Source organism: Cataglyphis hispanica, chromosome 12 (genome assembly GCF_021464435.1).
Source record: "Cataglyphis hispanica isolate Lineage 1 chromosome 12, ULB_Chis1_1.0, whole genome shotgun sequence".
In the NCBI taxonomy this organism is placed as follows: Eukaryota; Metazoa; Arthropoda; class Insecta; order Hymenoptera; family Formicidae; genus Cataglyphis; species Cataglyphis hispanica.
The window spans coordinates 3,230,099-3,249,714 of record NC_065965.1 but is presented as its reverse complement, the minus strand read 5'-3'; the positions used below and the strand labels follow the sequence as shown (position 1 = coordinate 3,249,714).

Sequence of the window (19,616 nt, the reverse complement as noted above, 5' to 3'; positions counted from 1 at the left end):
ATATTTTCAAAGACTACTCGTTGAGCTTTCAATAAAGTGTATACATCTCTGTTCCGACAAAGCAAATATTTGTATTCTTTTATAGTTTTTCAAATATGAGAAGGAAGAGGGAAAAATCTATAAGTTTTTATATCGAAGAAAGAGATTTGTAATAGTAATAAAAATTATATCTAATAACTCACAACACATTCTGCGTTTGTGTGAAATAATTATATAATATTTTATTCAATTATTTTTATATTAAATTTAAATCTCAATTAAAAAAGTTGTTATTTTCGCCGATATACCCATCGCGCTTTGTAAGCCATAATGCCATTAAATCATAGTGTTCAAAGAGTCATATGTGCAAAATAATATTCATATCGAGATAATTTATCGCTGCCATCCATCAACCATCCATCCCGAGAGTAATCGCGAAGCAAAGAGGGAACATTGGAATCCAACGGTATAAGTTCGACGCGTATTAACGTCGAGTCTTCGTATTTCCCCAATGCGGGGAAATTTCAGAAATACATCTCCGTGGGTGGTCTTTAGCAGAGAGAGAGGTTGGAACTTGGCTGTTTGTCGATATTTTCACAGTGTCCGACCTCATACGTAAACCAGGAGAAGAGAACGGTTGTGTGTCGGTGCACACATACGTATTACTACTGTCAACATATACGCATGTCCCGGCGTTGGCATCACTTAGCGTATTTACTCGGCGAAGTTTACGTCTCTCGCGGGTGTCTGGCTAGCTGGGCAGCTATCGCCCAGCATGGGAACAAAAGCAGTTTAGCGCTTCCTAACTTAACCATCGGGACGAATGGGGCGACTCACAGACGGATGCAAAGCGGCGGCATCCGCGCTGAAACTACGAGACGTCGGGAATGATGTATGTCGAACGTTAAGTGAAACTCGCGCGAACATAACAGGAATGTAGCAAATGGTTTCTCATAATGTCTGCAAGGTGAGTTCTAGCATGTACATTTTTGCAAGGAGATTCAATAGAGAAGTTCTTCTAAAACCGCGATTTATTAAAAAATAATCCATGCTGATATAACGCGCGTAGGTACATTAAGAATTTTTTAATTCTACTAGTGTTTTTATATTTGAATATACGTATATACACACATTTTCTATTAATTCCAAAAATATTATTAAATTGTTTTACAATTAATATATGTGCGTGTATTAAATCTCTTCTAATCTTATTTCTTCAAAAACTGATGAAAAGTGTCTTTTCTAAAATTTCTTTCATTTCAGATTCGACTATTTTGATAATCACACAAATATATCACAATATTTATTATTTTTTAATATCAATATTTAAAAATTTTTAAATAAATTTTTCAAGAACCTTGATATTAAAGAGAATTACAAGAGTTTTAGAATCTAAAAAAGTCATCCATTTATATTATAATAATCAAAAAATTAATTTATATATGAATATTAAATATTTAAAATTGATTTACTTTGTATGCTAAAATACAACACTTCTTTGATTTAGTAATCAAATATTTCTACAGTCAAAATATTCCCTGACAAAAGTAGTCATCATAAAAATTAAAGCATTACATATCTTTTGCATTTTTCATAATAAAGAGAGACAACTAGTTGTAAATCGGTATTGCTTTATCTAAACTGTTTTGTATATGCATTACAAATAAACTTTATATTTTATTAAATAAATTTTATATTTTATTAATTATTTTTGCCCCTTTTTCACGCTCTTGCTTTTGCGTCAATTGAGCACATGATATATCCATCTTGTTAGTTGATGATCTTTTTCGTATTTATTTTCAAATCATCGATCGTTTTTATTTACTGCTTTACTCGTAAAATATGTTTTTCGTCATGTAAATATTAGCCGTCAACTCGTTGTGACATTGACATAGTGATTGGTAAATGCATACGCGTAAACAGATATCTAGTGTGACATGAATCAAGATATATTTCCAGTCTCGATAACGTCGAGAAGATTCTTTATCTTCGTAGTATATTTTATTCAAAATTATACAAAATTTATTTATCGCGAAACAATATTATGAGAATAAGATATTCATATAATGCAATCTCATGATATAAATATTTACAATTGTAACTATAAATATCGTTTATATTCTATTTTTCTACTTCAAAATATACATTTATTTTATAATTTGTATCGTTTCAAACTAGGTATATCTTAAAATTTTTGAATTTTAGTTTTGTCATTTGCTATCTAAAATACCACCGCAAAATTGGCAATTAAAATTTATATGTCTTTCAAAATTAAAAATATTCTGTTGCTTATTATACGTAAGCTCATATTGAGAAAGAAAAAATTTTTATGGCCTTCCAAGCTTTCAAACAGAATTTTAAAAAGTGAGAGAGACTAATCCTCTCATGTATATATATTACTAATATATACTACTAATTGTTTGCTGAAATTTTTAAACGAGAATTTTGTTATTACAAATAAAAATTTTACTAGTATATATATATATATATATATATATATATATATATATATATATATATATATATATACTAGGATACGCTAGTAATATGATATACTACTAGTGGAATTTTTATTTGTAATAGAAAATTCTTGTTTAAAAATTTCAGCAAACAATTAGCTTTTCAATATTACTTTGATAATTGTGCGTTATCATCTCACTAAAGTTTCCTTTATTCGTATCCGACTTGCAGAAACAAACACAAACGCAAATTTAACACTCAAACAATCTATGAATCTCGAATATTCAGTCTCAAATAGAGATCTTGCCGTAACAAAAATCAATCCGAGAAACCCATATTTGCTGAAACTATCCATTTCCCCCCTTTCTCCGGTAAAATCAATGTTCCGTCTGCCCATATATACGGCAACATGTTCTGTCATAGATGAGAATATGAGATTACAATAAGAACCTGTACTGTGACCTAGAATGTGGCATTTGGGATACTATTCCGATAAAAATCATCTTGCAAAACGCGGCGATTATGAGACGAATAATTTCGTTAAATCTTTCATTATGTTACCGAATCTATAATATAAATTTTATACAATTTTTTTTCGTTAAAAAATATAATAGAAAAATAATGTCCGAGATTTATTTCTCTCTCTTCTTCTGTGATTTATTTTATTTAATATTTAAAATTTAAAATAAATATTTAGTATTTAAAATTAATTGAATAAAATTTGAATATTAATATTCAAATTTAACTCGTCTATTTTATCTATTCTATATATTCTTTTACATCCTAAGCTAAAAAATCCTTATAATCCGCATTATTAAAAAATAATGGTATGAAATACAGACATTTCAATTGAAATAAAATAACTTATGATTAAAGTCACATTGTTTAAAGATTCGAATAAAGGTGAATATGATTTTAACCCTGAAATTTTTTATTATATATAGAATTAGTGGCGAGAAAATTTGTGACGCAATATGAATTTCTGCATTAATACAAAATAATACATATAAATAGTTTAACCATTTTCTAGAATAACGCTTCCATTGTTTCAATATTTTACGGAATATTGTATTTTCACTTTTGTAATATATCTTCTTTGTATCTTTTTTAATATCTACATAACTTGCATTGCGTGAAATTTTATTATTTTTCTCTCGATAATCCTGCTATCGCACTAATCAGACGAGTGTTTGTGTCATAAAATACGATTAAAAACTCCCTCTTTTAATATGCAAAATTTAATCCATGATGTTAAATGAAAATAATGCTGATATTATAAATTTCCTGAAACATTCGATTCTATGCTTGCCTGTAGTTATCGAAAATAAAAATTATAATAATGTATCCTGCATATTTATGATAATATACGGAGTTACAAGATGCTCTCAGGTATTTTTTTTTTTTTACAAAATTCATTAAAAATCTTTGTGATTCAAAAATGATATTACAAGTTATTAACACAATTGCATATATTTAATTCAATAAAAAAATAAAAACAATTTTTTATACTAAACTGAATATTCAGGAAGTTTGTCAAATAAGATAAAATAAAATTAAACAATTTTTCAATTTAATAAATTCGATTAGTAAACATTATATAAAATTTAATAAAAACAACAATATAGATAAATTAAATTAAATGAAATATCATGAAAATATCATCAAAAATATACTTAAAATAAACTTATTAACAAAGGTAGAATATACATGTACAAAGTATCATATTTTAAAGATTTCTTCGAAGAATCTTTTAATATTAAATATTTAAGGAATAGAGAAGAAATATTATACATAACAATTTTTAAGATAAATATTTATAGCAATCTAATATTTTAATGATTTAATTATACTTAAATTACTTTAATAATATTAACTTATGTATTTATATTGTATATTAGCTTTGCAACAAGCAGCCTCAGGCAACTAACCAACTCGTAAATCGGGTTCCGCGTGAGGCAGCTTAACCATTAGTGCACGAATAATTAAATTGCTTTGTGAGAAAGCAAAATTGCGGAAAAATTTTTGAGTAAAACCCTGATCTATTATTAAACACAATTACCAAGTAACGTCGGGAAACAACAATATGTACAGAAGTGCAAAGTCAATTTCTTTCTTATGTATTATTGCATCCGACGCTTTTACAATAGCGCTTAAGTCTTTACAGTTTCAATTATTTCAAGTTATGATTGAAAACAGTAAAAGATATATTTTTAGATAAAACAAGTTTTGTGCAAGATATTGTATTTGCATCTTACATTTATAATATTATATCAATTTTTTTTTTCCTTTTTAATACAAGTATTTAATAAAACACTATTTTTTCTTTTTTAATTTTAATATTAAATATTTTAATAATTTCTTTGTTTAATTTGCGAGAAACAACTTTTTGCTTTTAAATTTTGAAACATTTTCTAAAACTATTGAAGCGACTTTTTTTCGTGTGAAAAAAATTAAATCCAGATTAAAAACGAAATTTTGTCGAGAAAAAAGTATGGGGAGCAACTTAACGTATGTAACAATTTTCAATTTTTGTCATGTAATATTTCTCTCAATCTTTTTAATTGCTTCATAAAACCTAACATAGAGTTACGTTTACTATTGCTGTTTCAAGAAATTTTATTGGCATCGTTAGAGTAGAGTAATTGAATCTCTGCCTTGTAATAGCCGAAAGCGAATACATCGTTATATGATATCCAACAAACGCATTTATTTAAAATAATAAGAATTACATGTTTGTGTATTCTCATAAACGATTAAATTTAATAAAATGATCTATATAAGATCGATCAATTTGATTATTTAACAGCTCTGATAATTTCTTTCAGAGATAATAGTATTGCGATAAAATGGAGTTTCCAGTTACCTCTAAGGTCAATTAACGTCCAATCGACTCCGTGCAATTCGATTATATCCTGCAAATCGTTTATCTTAAGATCGGATTCTTTAATAAAAGAAGTGAAAAAGAGAAAAAGAGCGAGAGGGAAAGACAGTTTGTCTTTAATTTAAATGTCACACAGGTTTAAATTAAATGTACATAAAAAATTAATAATATTTTGTATTAAAAATGTTATATTAATAATATAATATTATCATGCGTTATATATTAAAAGTATCGTATTATTAATATCCCCTTAAAATGTAGTAGCACTATTAATATAACAATGCAGAAAGTGGCGTTTTCATAATCAAAATGAAGATTTTTGTTCATTTATGCAATGAGCTGAAATATGAATATTTTTAATCATATTATGATAAAATTAATAATAAATAATAATCTATGGTTATTTTAAATATATTATTACTATTATGAAATAATAATTTTAAATATATATATCATCATATCATTTGTTGATGTTATCAAATCAAAGTAATTATTACTATAATTTACAATTATAACATTTTAAGTTATGCGAGTATTATTCTTATAGATGACATCTCTTATAGACATTATTATATGGTTTCTTTTTTTTGTAATTTATAATGATAGATAATACATTAAGGAAAAATAACTCTTACGGTCTTGTCGCCCAAGTTGCGAACTCGGCACGTGAGGTATGCTGCTTTTCCAATCAGAGCCGTCACGTTAGTATTCTGCGAGAAGTCGAAAGTGGGTTCCGGTTTCGCTTTCAGTCCCGAAGAATGATCCAGCAATTGTTGTCGTGGTCTGGTTTGAATCGCGTGTCTGTCCATGTTATCTATCGTTCGATCTCCTAGACTCAGTGTATCTGAAACGAAGATAAATTCGCTGATTGAGTATTCAAAAGTTGCAGCATACATCGAGTAATCGATATTAATTACGATATTAAGTACGACAACACGTGTAACATATAAATTTTACATATTATTCTCTCATGTTTAATGTTTGATAAGGAGTGCTTAAAGCTGCATTGAAATTGTTAACAAATTTTATTTGAATTTTTTATCATCTTTTTAAATAAAAGACATGAAATTGTGACTGATATTTGCATCTGACATTTTCAACTTTATAGAATTTCAATTTATACTGAAAGAATACATGAATAGAACATTTTATCTGTATCTTTTAATTCATTGATAAATTAGCTTTTAAAACCAGACAAGCAATTAGTAAAATTTCGGGTTAATTGAAATCTCCAATAGCAGCTATTAAATGCACGAGCGAGGAATAACGAGCGAGGAAGCTCTGAAACGTCAATGTCCGCAAACGTTTTCAACTCTTTGAAAAATACGCAATATTCTCGACAGTGGCATTTTTTCTAGAATTATTCGCTCCAAGTTTCAATAAAAACGATCAGATTTTTTTGTAACTTGAAAATCGATTTTTTTATCAATTCTCTATTTCAATACTCGCAGAAGCTAAACGCAGGTAGCGACAGTTTGATACGCAAGCGACGATTCTAGTATTCCTCGAAATAGAGAACGATTGGCGTTTCACTCGACAAATCGAGGATATTGATTTCGTCTATTCACTCGTGCCGCATTCGCTACTATCGCATGCATTTGTATCTTTTCTTGCATGTGATACACTCACGCGCGCGCAATAATTTTTGTTATATTTTACTGCGACTCTTGTATGGAGGCTTTATTACAGTAAAAGCTTTAGATTTCTGTGAGCATTTGCAGCATAGTCAACTTAGGGACAAACCTATAGGAAAGCTAATGACGTTTGAACTTTAAATGTCTCTAATTGTCAATAGATACAATATTGTGAGATAAAGACTGATAATAAAATATAATTATTTATTAGATTCTTTTCTGATTCATTTACAATAAATAATTTTAACAATATGCGTAATGACTATTTGAATAACTGTTGAATTTTATTATATCAAATAGAATAAAATATCTTTATTTTAACAATTTTTTGTTCACATACCATATACGTTTGTGTTAAAATCTTCAGAAATTTTTTTTTTCAAAGTCAAAAGTCATCTGCGCTGAATACGTTTTAGCCCGTTTCAATCTGTGATGTTGATAAAATGAAATTGTTATATACAAGGCACTTTTTCTTCTATTTTTCTCTTTTGATTTGTCCAATCTCTTCTCTGTGCTCTCTTTCTCTATTCCGGATGTATTTTGCTCCTTTCTTTCTCTCTCTCTCTTTGTTATAATTAAAAAAATTACTCTATTCGCATAATTGCGAGAGCAAAGCGAATTATTTGCATGTATTTATCTTAAGAAAAGTAACGAATATTTTAATAGGAACATACGTGAAGGTAAGGTGCACTGATAAACTTTCGGGATTCGTTCCAGCCAACTGCGGACTATCGATTTTCGAATCGCGTATAAATATCAATTTATAGAAAGCAATCGCATAGCAACAATCCAAATATCATTAAAGCGCAACGAATATGGAACAATTTAATTGTATCGAAAAATGAAAATGGCGTTTCTTATAAAGCAAAAAAGAAAGAACATAATTTGCACTAACTAATGTAATTTTATTAAGTAAAAATTTAATAAAAAATACATTGCGCGTAATTTTAATTTTAACTGGTTCTTTGTTAATTACTTTGAAGAGAAAGTCACACCATAAATGAAATTCATTGCAAAGAGTTATATTATATTTGATTGATTATATCCTATATAGGACTCTATCCTCTATTTTATTCTCTATAGAACTTTGCTAGAAACGTTACAAATATTAAAACAACATTCTCTTCTGTTTGTCATTTTCTCCTGAAATTATAAAACATAATAGAACATAACTATGTATAAGTGGTTTAAAATCCTGAGTAGTTGAACTATTTACCTCAAAAGTTCTAACGTTGATTCTAAATAATATGTAGATGTTAACTTTTAACTAGATTTGTAAAAGTTACGAAAAGCACGCACACCTTTACGCTGCAATATTTGAAGTAATGTATTATAATTACAGTAGAAAGAACAATATATCAAAATCACATATTTCAAATATTTGAGAAATATATAAAAACAATAATTTTTATTTTTAACCATAATTTAATGAATGAAACTCAATCAACTATTGAGAAAATTTAATGACATTATTCAAGACTCGTGTAGCTGTGTGTTGAGATGCTGCAAAATGGTCTGTAGCAGTCGTGCACTTTGTGCACTGTGAGTTGTTGAGTTAGAAATGCACTCAGGAACGGTCGATATATGTTTCGAAGTAGCAGAAGTGTTTGCTTAGTGTTTGAAACTAACTCTGCTGCATATTCCGGATTTAATGGCAAAAGATATATCTTATACTCTTGTACAAACTTATGCCATATTTAAAGCATTTTAACTAATTGTTTCTTTCTCACATTTTGACTTTATTCTCATTATAATATGTTTTAATTTGTATGTGAAATATTTATATTTTTTAATTATGACAAAATAATCAAATAAATAAATAATGGCCATTAAATCCTGAATATTTTATCTTTACGTATATTTTTTATATATTCTTGGTATTTTATTTTATCCTATTACAATAAAGAAATAATAAATCCAATTTCTTAAACAAAATGCCCTAGTGTTGTTAAATCCTTAGTATTTAAAATATGAAATAATTGAAAACGAGGATTCTAAAAAAAATCCACGATTAAAAACTGCGTTTTTATTCAGTGTATAGATAGTAGAGATCAGCTTTAACAGCCAAATACATTCAAAGTATCTATAGTTTAGTAATCAGAGAACTGTAATAGCTGCGGGATGTAGCTATAGCCGGAGGAAGATTGGGAATTAGATTAGATCAGAGCTCATTACGCTTTAGCTTAAGAGTGAATTAGGTAAGAGAATGGGTAAAGGACTCTACTTCCGGCCAAGATAAATTCTTCTTCCTCATTGTTTTTCCTATAATACATCACGTGGATGATAATGACACTGCCATCTTGAAGACAATGGCGATGAGCCGCAATGTAGTAGTCTTGTCTCTCGAAAGTCTGAGTGCTGAACTTTAAGACGCCGACATAGCTCTTCAGCTTTGGCATTCTTGCAAGATCTGATACACAATATCAGACGATAGCAAAAGTAGTACATTTTTTCGTATTTGTGGCTTCTTCGATTTTGGCGTGAATCTCTTCTTCCGTAAATCCGATCATCATTCTTCATATTATTTGTTCTAAATATAAAACCGTATAACGAATGAAAAAAGTAATAAGTATAAAAAATAAGACTTTATTATCTGTTTAAAGTTTTAAAACTTTGTGTAAAAAAAAAAAAATTATATTTTTAGTTGTTTATGAGCCTAACGCAAAAATTATAAAAATAATTAACATTTCTTTGTGTTCAATCTTTAGTATTTATTATTGTGATAATATTGTGTAAATTTGCATATATACATTGTATAAACGAGCCAAATAATTACGTTACTTGTTTATTTCGACTTTAACGATAAAATTGTTGAAGCTTCGTTTCTCATGAGACAACAAAGGGGAGTAAGTCGAGTTGTTAGTTTGATGTCAACGCACTCAAATGGAAACGGTAGATTGTAACCTCCCTAATTAACGCGGACGTATCGTAACGAGCGAGCAAAAGCTGATAGTCTGCGTGGAAAACTTTGCACTTCATTAGCTTTCCACTGTGATATGCCTCAGGTGCAGTACAGTCTCATGCTTTTAAAGCTTTAACAATGTGATGTCCGTAGAGAAATGTATGTATATATATGTGTGTAGTAGTATTAGTAGATGCTTGCTCGAATCTCGATATACGAAGACAGCAATGATGATATAGAACAGACGAGTTCTGGGAAAAGCTGAAGAGAGGGACTCCCCGGAGTGCATGGAAAAGCTCGCTATAAGCTCTCTTTGGTCTTAGTTGCCGCTACAAAATTAATTAAAGTAAGTGCTCGCTCAGGCGGACGCGAGATATCAAGAAATGTCTTTTTGTTGGTCGCACAGTCGTTAAATCCGTATCATTTCACAGAGGATAATGAGCGGCAGGTATTTCCTTAGATATGTCACTTAAGATTGAGCGAAAAGATTATTAAGATAAAGATTAAATTATATGCGTCACACGTAAAGCAAAAACGTTGTTGGGTGTTTATATCTTGTTCGTCACCATTGTGGCATCGCGTGGCATGCTAATATAAAATACAGTGGCTCGCGTGCATTTCGAGTGACGTGTTACTGACGTTGCAGAACTCTTGTTTGGATTCTGTTAATTTATATGTTCTTTGTATAATACGCGTGACAATTATTTTTATACATAATTTATTTAAATCTCCGTAACTCATATTTCTAAAGAAAATATTAAAATAGATATGTCATAATTAGGTAGTAAAAGAGATCATTAATATTTAGTTTTAGATGATTAATATTTTAAAATTTTTAATCTAAAATTAATTTTCTAGATTATCAATGTTAGAATATGAAACTGAACATGGAATATTATAATTTTAAATTCTAGATAAAATATTTTTGATAAAAGCATATTCTTATTATTTTGCGATTGTTAATCTGTTTAACGAATGTGAAACGTTCTGCAAAAATACATAAATCTCTTGGAAAGACAACAAATTATTTTCAATAGAAAAAAAAAACATTCTGCGAAGTAAAAATATTCGCGAATAGATTGTAATATAACTCGGGCAATTTTCATCGATTTATAGACGACTAGCCGTTCAGCAAATTGCGAACCATTCGTTTTCAGTGAGTTAAGGAAAAACTGGATTTGTCGGCGGGTTCATGTCGTTTCCTTTTTTTTTCAAAGCGACTCTCAGTAATTGCGTTCTCTGTCACTTTGACGTCATTTGACATGGATGGTTACTCGCGTTATTATGGTCGCGCTTAAAATCATAGATTTCATTTATAATAGATATCATAAAATAAATGCGCTTTAATTGCAATTATGAGGAAAAAAAGTCACATGGATTCTACGATACCAGTAAAAAAATTTAGGTCGGATACGATTTCCATATTCTTTCTTTTTCATTAATTATGCTTAAATGTATTATATATATTTTCAGAAAATAAAATTTTTATAAGTTGGCAAATTTAACATTTTTATTAATTATATTTTACTGATGCTATATTCATTACTACTAATTTGCGCCTCAAACACAAAAAATTTATATTAATGATTTATAAATTAAAATGACGGATTATTAACGTTTGTATATCTATTAATTTTTTGAGCCTTAAAAAGTTTTATAAACAATTGACATTTATCGAATACATATATATTGTTATATTTTATGTAACTTGAAACAAATCTAATATCTCGAGAAAATCGTGATATAAAAGTAATATATCAATCGTGAAGAGAGATATCGGACAAGATCTCACAATGAATATAGATGGTTTTTCAGAGAAATCTAAAACAAGATGAGAACGTTGATTTTTAAAGGTAGCTCTTTCTACAAAATTTAAACTTAAAGATTTAAATATATATTTACTTTTAATGCAAAAATATTTTTAAGAGCTAGTATGTCATGGAAAATAGGCTCAAAAGCTTTGGAAAAAAATAACATTCTCGTTTGTATGATTTCTCAATTAGTTTTCCCTCAATTTTTGATATCGCGTATAACTTAGCATGTTATTGCTTCAAGCCTCGTCCGTCATTCACGCGGTCAGTGGCGAACGCCGAAATTCATTACGCCGGAAAATAGTTCGCGAAATGGCAGACGCGAAAAAGAATGGCATATACAATGAGTTATCGACGCGAAAGTACCAATAGATATTGTAACAGCTGCGGCAGCCGCAGCCGTATCATAAAAGGCCGATGATGGAGGAGGAATAACGATACCTCCGGCGGGCACATATTTCTCGCGTTACGATATATCGAACGTCACAAAATAATCTTCTTCATAGCGCTTTCCGCGTCTTCTTCCGGAGCATGTTGGATGGAAAATTACTTTTCGCGTTGACTTATTTGACGCTAACTGCCTGCACGTGACCCGAAGGATTTGCGCGCGAATCGCATCGGTGCTTCTGGATTAAGATATTTAAACGAACATAAGATCGCAGCCGTCTCTGCGTTGCAATTTCTTGAGAGAGAGAGAGAGAGAGAAAGAGAGAAAGAAAAAGATAGTAGAAAAGAGGGGAGAGGGGAATTCCAGACTGGCACTGCATCCAGCGATCTGAATATTTAGATCGCTCTAGGGCATCGGGCGAATGACCCTCGCAATGGTGAGAGAAGATCGTTTTCCGCCTCTGTAGAAGTGGACGGTAAAAGGTACGATCTTATTTCGAGCTCATCGCAATTTGTACTCAGAGTTCCTCGGAACCTTTACGGTTCGAATCCGTAACTGCGACTCGACGAATCGAACGAAAGAGCTGAGAGTTTTTCTACGATCGCGGTAATAGAATATTGAAATCTAATCACGCTTCTTCGCTCGTCTTTCTCTTTATATATAATGAGAGTAGATTAATTTAATATTTTCAATATTTTTTTTTTTACATATAGAATTATGTATTCAAACGTTATCTTAAATTTTATTATTATTTGACGTTACATTTTGAGTATGTCTGGGATTACAACTCAATCAGAAGCTCAGGGTATCGCGCATTATTTACCTGGTTTGTAAAAGTGCCCTCCAGTCGGATATGCATCATTGTGTAATAAACGAGATTGGACATTTTTCACTCTCTACATGCGAAGAATTATTGGTGCGCAAAACTTGTACGTGTCGCATGAACAAATTTGTAAAAGCACGCGTTTTACAGTGAATTACTACGCATTTGTTGCAAAGTTTACGTTTTTGTAAAATTTATTTATAAGTAAAAAAAAATATATGGCATAATTTTTATAGAAATATATGTAATCTATATTCAAATCAGAAGGCGCGCGAGTTATTTGAGCAACATTTCATGCATTATTTTGCAGCGTCTTGCAATGCGTGATTTCATTCTTTCTGAACGTACACGAAATCTTGCTTAGAGGCATAGAGGAATTGTTTGCAGAATTTAATAAAATCCCGCGCGAAAACCCGCGATACGCTGCCAAGATTTACGACCACCGGAACAACCACCGCGCACTGTGCGTGCCGTTTCGCGGAAATAACGGAAACGCCGAAACGTAATTCCGTTCCAACGGTATATGTTGTGTTTGTATGTGTGTGCTATTAGTTTCCAAATTATGCATCAGTGATGCGCGCGAGTGTTTAAGAAGAAGGGGTGAGAACAAAATATGCAAATTTAAAATAAATTGACAACCCGAGAAGCTTTAACGGCTTTAACGGCGTTCTTTAACGGTCACTCTCGAACAGCTTGTACCTTCGATAAGTAAGCCAAATAAAATTCCACGGTTATTCTTATCTTTGAAACTGGCCGTGTAATTTAATCATAGCGGCGTGCAGTCGCGTGACTTTCGCATCATGGATTTGTCTTCCATGAGAGTCGTTGCGCCGGTGCCCGATGTTATGTGCCCGCGCGAGAGACGCGTTATTTTTTCACGTTGCCCGAGATTGCACGGAAATAAATCGCGCCCGCTCGTACGCGCGCCGCGAGCATAACTTTTGCGTGTAGTAACGAGCGACGTAAATGATTTGTGGGTAGGTACGAAAGCGGAATAAAACGGGGAGTCCGCCGCTGATACTATGGCGTGCGAAATGCGCAAGCGTATACTTTTTTATTTTAACGAAATTAGATGGAACTAGATGGTACTTCTGAATCCGAGAAGAGCAGAAACTCAAAATGATATGTGTGTGCGTTATCATATGAAAATTTATCTGATAGAACAAAGCATTTTTAAAAAAACTGGCAAATATGTATATCTTTACACATTTTATAAAAAATTGTATTCTGTTAAATACTGTAAAAAATTGTTTGCAGTTGGAAATAATACATAGCATATGAAAAGTTATTTTAATAAAGCGAAATGTTTTTGAAAAGCACAAATATATATATATATATATATATATATCTATAGATATTGTATTTTATTTTGTTAAATAAACAATGTTTATCTAAATTCAAAATAGTATCGCGTACGATAAAAGTTTATTTAATAAAACAAAGCTTTTTTTATCTAAAAACAAATATATATTTTTGCATTCTGTAAAAAAAATTGGAATTTTAATCTTTAATTTCAATTCATTAGATATAATTTTTATGTTTTCCATAGAAATAAAAGAATGTAAATTTATTTCTCTTTATAATTATTTCATTATAATTTTCATTATATGTATATGTAAACACAGCTTACATATATTTAAATCTCATAGAATATATAATAAAATTCTATTTCCTTAATTCTATTTCCTTATTTAAAAATAATTAGATTAATGAAATGTTAAATTTATTGTAAAATTTTGTTTCAAATTATTACATTGATTTCACCATATTCATATTTGTATTACATATTTATATGCGACAAATATTATCTAAGATTTGGCAATTTTTGCTTTGATAAAAAATACAACTATCGTACTTCTCGCAGTTATCTCAGATATACAAAGCACGATCCATATAAATGTAATATATATCTAATTAAAAGTTAGATCTTTGCGGGAAGGGAAATCGCTTTATTTTCCACTCAGAAGGAAAGATTCAGAAACTTATAATTATAATATTACGAAAGTTGCAATAACCACACAGAAAGATTGTTTCGAAAATGCAAAGTAGATATTATTATGCTTATTATATATGTATATTATGCGTGTTTCTAGTTCGTTCAACCATCTCCCTAATGCCGTTGTGCAGCCAACATTTCCCCTCAAATATCTCTAGCCATGACATCGCAAGTGCGTTTTGCATTCGCCGAATTTGTGTCGGTTTTTTTCGAGATTACTCGCCCTCGTTGCTCGCGTCGCGCATTGCATCCAATGCATAAAATCGTCGCGTAAAATTTCCCTCGCTATAAACTGCACAAATTTACGGCAGGGCATTACGATGTTTAAATGCGAATTTTAGAGAAGTATTTTGTACCGCAAGAGTCTCGGGATATTTTCACGTCCACTCATAAATTTAAACGATTATGATTTTTATTATATGAAAACCTGAATAGAAGAGGACAGTATTTCGTGGAATTGAGAGATTGTATAAAATGATTCGATGCTACATTATAACAAATATATTTTATATATAGAACGTAAATTAATCGGCGTAAATTGAAATAAATCCGTTTTGCAATAAATTATAATGTTCTCTGCTTATCACTTGATTTTCCGCCCGTCGCGTAAAATAATCCAGTATCACGCATTAAAATAAAATATGTATATAAAAATACAAATATCCAATATTTAATATATATATAGTTACGTCTCTTAATGTTTAAAGTTTAGAATATTACAAATTAATAAAACTTTTTATTTAAATATTTCTATAAAAAGATAAGTATTACTGGCTAATAGTACTAAAATAAAGCCAATATTAAGAAGAATAATATAACACACAAGATTCTTATTATATCTTGCATAAAGCATAGTTAAAAAGAAAATTAATATATATTTGTGATATGCAGTAAAAATAAGAGTTTTTATTTTTATACAAGATTAAGAGCAAGTGAGAGAAAATAAAAGCAAATAATTTTCAAATCAAAGCTCGAGCACTGTTAGATGTCGGCAGAATATTTTTTGCAGACTCGTTCAGATAACAAAGGAGAGAAAGGACTTTCTTCCGTTAATAAAGAAATACTGTACTTTTAATTAAATTGTTTGTATCTACATACTTAATAACACTGATAACAAGTCATTCTATCACCACCAACTGCGACGCAAAAGAGAGATCTTAAGTGCGCAAAAAGTTAAATTTATTGACGTATAAATCTCGTAGTAACGTCCCTCATTATAACCGCTAATGATCTCAAATCAGACCTCGAAGCTTCCGCTTTTTTCTTTACTCTTCAGAAATATCTTCCCCAACTTTCCTCGCTCATTACGTACGAAAGGAAAAAAGGGATGTTGCGCCCTCGCGGGACAACAGAGTGATAGAACCAATTAATTAAAAATGTGTGTAGACCAACTGCACGGAACTTGAAATCTCCTGGCTATGTGACGTATCAAATGTAGGGCGAGCAAGTCGCGTCGCAAAATAATGATAGTCATGATTCCGCGTGTTTATCGTTTACTGTCACGTGACGCGGAAAGGCAAAACTGCAGAAACTGTGTTTAAAGTAGGCGAAAGCACTCGCACTTGGTCTCGTAATTAAAACAGGGAGTGGAGCTGGGGAAATTTAACGTTTCCTTCCTTTCAAAGATTTGCGAATAATAATAAGTCCCCCAAATCTTGCGCAATTCAGTTTAAATTACGTTTTGCATCGTGTGCGCGATGTCATTTGCGAATCGCATGCGAGAGGTAGACGAACTGATGGAGGGGGAATTGAAATGAAATTTATTTGCATAACGCAGTAATATAATAACGAATTTCGTTACAACAATTTCTGAATCTAAATTTAAGTCGATTGTACTGATATTTGGATTGCATTGAATTTTCGCTATATTAATGTAGATATTAACCAGAGCTTTATTATATGTACTCACGAGAACAAACTCGATAAAAATATTTTCAACGAGATACGTACGATAATGGATGATTTATATAGGCGTAATTCAACAGTCCCATGTATAATTAGCAAATGTATTAAATCGTTGCAAAATATATTTTCTTTATAATTCTGTAATATAATGAATTTTACATACAGACACGAGTTTCTATTGCAACTTTGCAAAAGACTCTTTTATCTTCTCAGCGTTTGTTTGGAATAAAAACATAATTAATTATCATGTGATGGACGGAACGCAGCTCGTTAATAAAATCTTTGTGTTCTACGATCGGAAGAACTTGCCCATGAAAAATTGCACATGCAAATAGCGGCTATAATACGAAAACAATGTTTAATGATCCTAAAATATGTCGGTTGGTTGTTCAAGATTTGGAAAGGATTAAAAACTTTGGAATAATTCCCTTCTTTTCTTTTTCACTTAGGTAGGTTTATTTTGCGAGCATTCAGCATTTCCCTGTATTCTCGCTGTATAATGTCGCCCCATCATCTTTTTTATATAAAATATCGAGTCAATTGAGCGCGATTCGAGCCGCCCAAGCGCCTAACAGTGTTACTTTTACGAACTTTGCAGTAGCTGGCAGGTGCGCCGTCAATCTCGAGAATTTACCTGCTAGACTTCATCCTAGAATCATTTTATTCCTCTTTCGCACGCGCTCGAAAAGTATGATGAACCTTGAAATAACTTTTCGCAATAATAAAACGAGAGAGAGAGAGAGAGAGAGAGAGAACGAAGAAGAGGGAAGGAGAGAAAAAGAGAAAGAGCTCGACTAACAAGTTTGCAAGCACGGAGTTCCTTGCCTCGGTATTGCCCTCGGGCGCATTTGGTTACTCCGGTCGAGGATCTCTTTTTAGAGGAGTCTCGCATATATAGATCGGTCGGGGAAAAAACTCGAATAAGAATAAAGTGGCCGGTAATTATTTTTCACGCCGTACGCGAAATTCTCGGGTTTCCATTAAGGATCCGCCTGGCAATGCTGCGCGAAAAAAGATGATTCTTCCAGAGATTACGCCGGATTCAGCGGCATTCCGCGTCGCGAAATGATTTCCGCTCCACTTAATCCGCTGCAAACTCATCGCGGATCGAGATTTATATATCTCACCTACAGTAGTAGCATCACGAGATTTAAATTTGTTGAATAACACGGTTAAAGATATTTTGAATCTTTGCTGAAAATAGTTGCAGAAATCAATTATTGATTATAGCCTAAGAATATGACGACATGCTGCAAAATTTATGCAAAAATCTTGCTGTTATATGATGACTGCATGAATAAATTTTTTAAGAGTTAGCAATTTTTTTTAAATTTGTTTACGGCAAATATCGATTTTTTTTTTTAATTATTAGAGTTTATTAAATTTTAAAATTCTTATTCGAATTTATTTCCTAAAATATTTTTATATTTTAAATTTAAAAATTTAATATTTAATTTTTATATTATTTTATATCGACAATATAACAAAAAGATATCATAAGAAAATAATATTTATATAGTATATTTATTATATTTTTAAAATATTTTACTTTATATAAGATTATGTGTGATATTCCTCTGAACTTATATTTTTTCACAATAATTCTATTAAAAAAAAAAAAAAAAAAAAAATTTTTAAACATTTATTTGACGTTTATTCTAAATTTTTAATAATGCAATACGAAATTTTATGAACAAATTGTTATCCTTTGTCTGTATTCATGATCTTTACCACGAATTTATATAAATGAAAGCCACATACACCTAAACACACATCTTAAACTTGAGGAATAATCTTTTCGACAGTTTTATACTAGTACTACTTAATTAATAAAGTTTTGCTTCAATCGCGGGAGAGGAACAACCTTTCTCGTTTGCGTAAACTTCTAGACAGTATAGTAGACTTATTCAAAGAACTGGTATCGTTACTCGTTGAAGTAAGACAGAAATATCTTTATCTGAACTGGAACTGCTTAATTATTCTTATCATATCTTCGCGATTAAACTTATATCATTTGTTTAATTGAATTTGGCCTTTGACTATAATAATCCATAGCTCTTCTGTAAATGGCAATAATATTCAACGTACCGCTTGTTTGGATAAAGACAAATAAATACAATACATTAATTTTTTGATAACTTTTTACTAATGTATTATAAAATATACAAAAATGTTTTAGTGATAAATCGGTGTTATTAAAATTTCAATAAAATTATTTTTTGAATTAATGTTTCCTGAAATTTCCATTTATTTACATAATTATTATTTTGCAATTAATAATAATTAACTTTACGTTTCCTATTTTAGGTACGTGTACAGACATACGTATGGGTATGTGATGCTCTAATGATGACATCGTGACAAAGAAGATTGATTCATATATTAAAAGATTTATTTAACATTAACATTGCAATAAATTAAAAATGAAAATGTGTTTCATTATGATATTGTAAGAGCGATTATGTTTATAAGAAACTTTATACATTTTTGAAAGGAATTTATTAATGACAACAGCGTTAATAATAATTGGAAGCCTTATTTCTACAAGTCTTATTAATAGTGTTCATTAATAAAATTTTTTTATAAATAATAATTATAATAATTATAGAAAATTCTTGCAATAAAATTTTATGGAAAAATTATTTATCGTGAAAAAATATGTAACGTTCATAATTCTCATACTGAAAACTAAAAGTAAATTAAAGTAAGTTAAAAATATCTCGTTAATTAATTTTCAATAATGTGTAAATAGGTCATAAAATCTCGTTTTTCAAGTTAGTTTTATCCGATTTTGTTTTAACGTTGATTTTATCGAAAACTGAATCGCGAACATATTA

The 19,616-nt window shown here is 30.2% G+C and overlaps 1 protein-coding gene across 1 annotated transcript in view; it reads right to left on the bottom strand.

Moving 5' to 3' along the window:
- Positions 1-19,616, bottom strand: part of LOC126853284 (cell adhesion molecule 2-like) — a 35,559-nt gene that overhangs the window by 7,658 nt on the left and 8,285 nt on the right. The window contains exon 2 of the mRNA XM_050598885.1: positions 5,956-6,164. Coding sequence (XP_050454842.1) covers positions 5,956-6,164 — 209 coding nt within the window. The remainder of the gene's footprint in view (positions 1-5,955; positions 6,165-19,616) is intronic.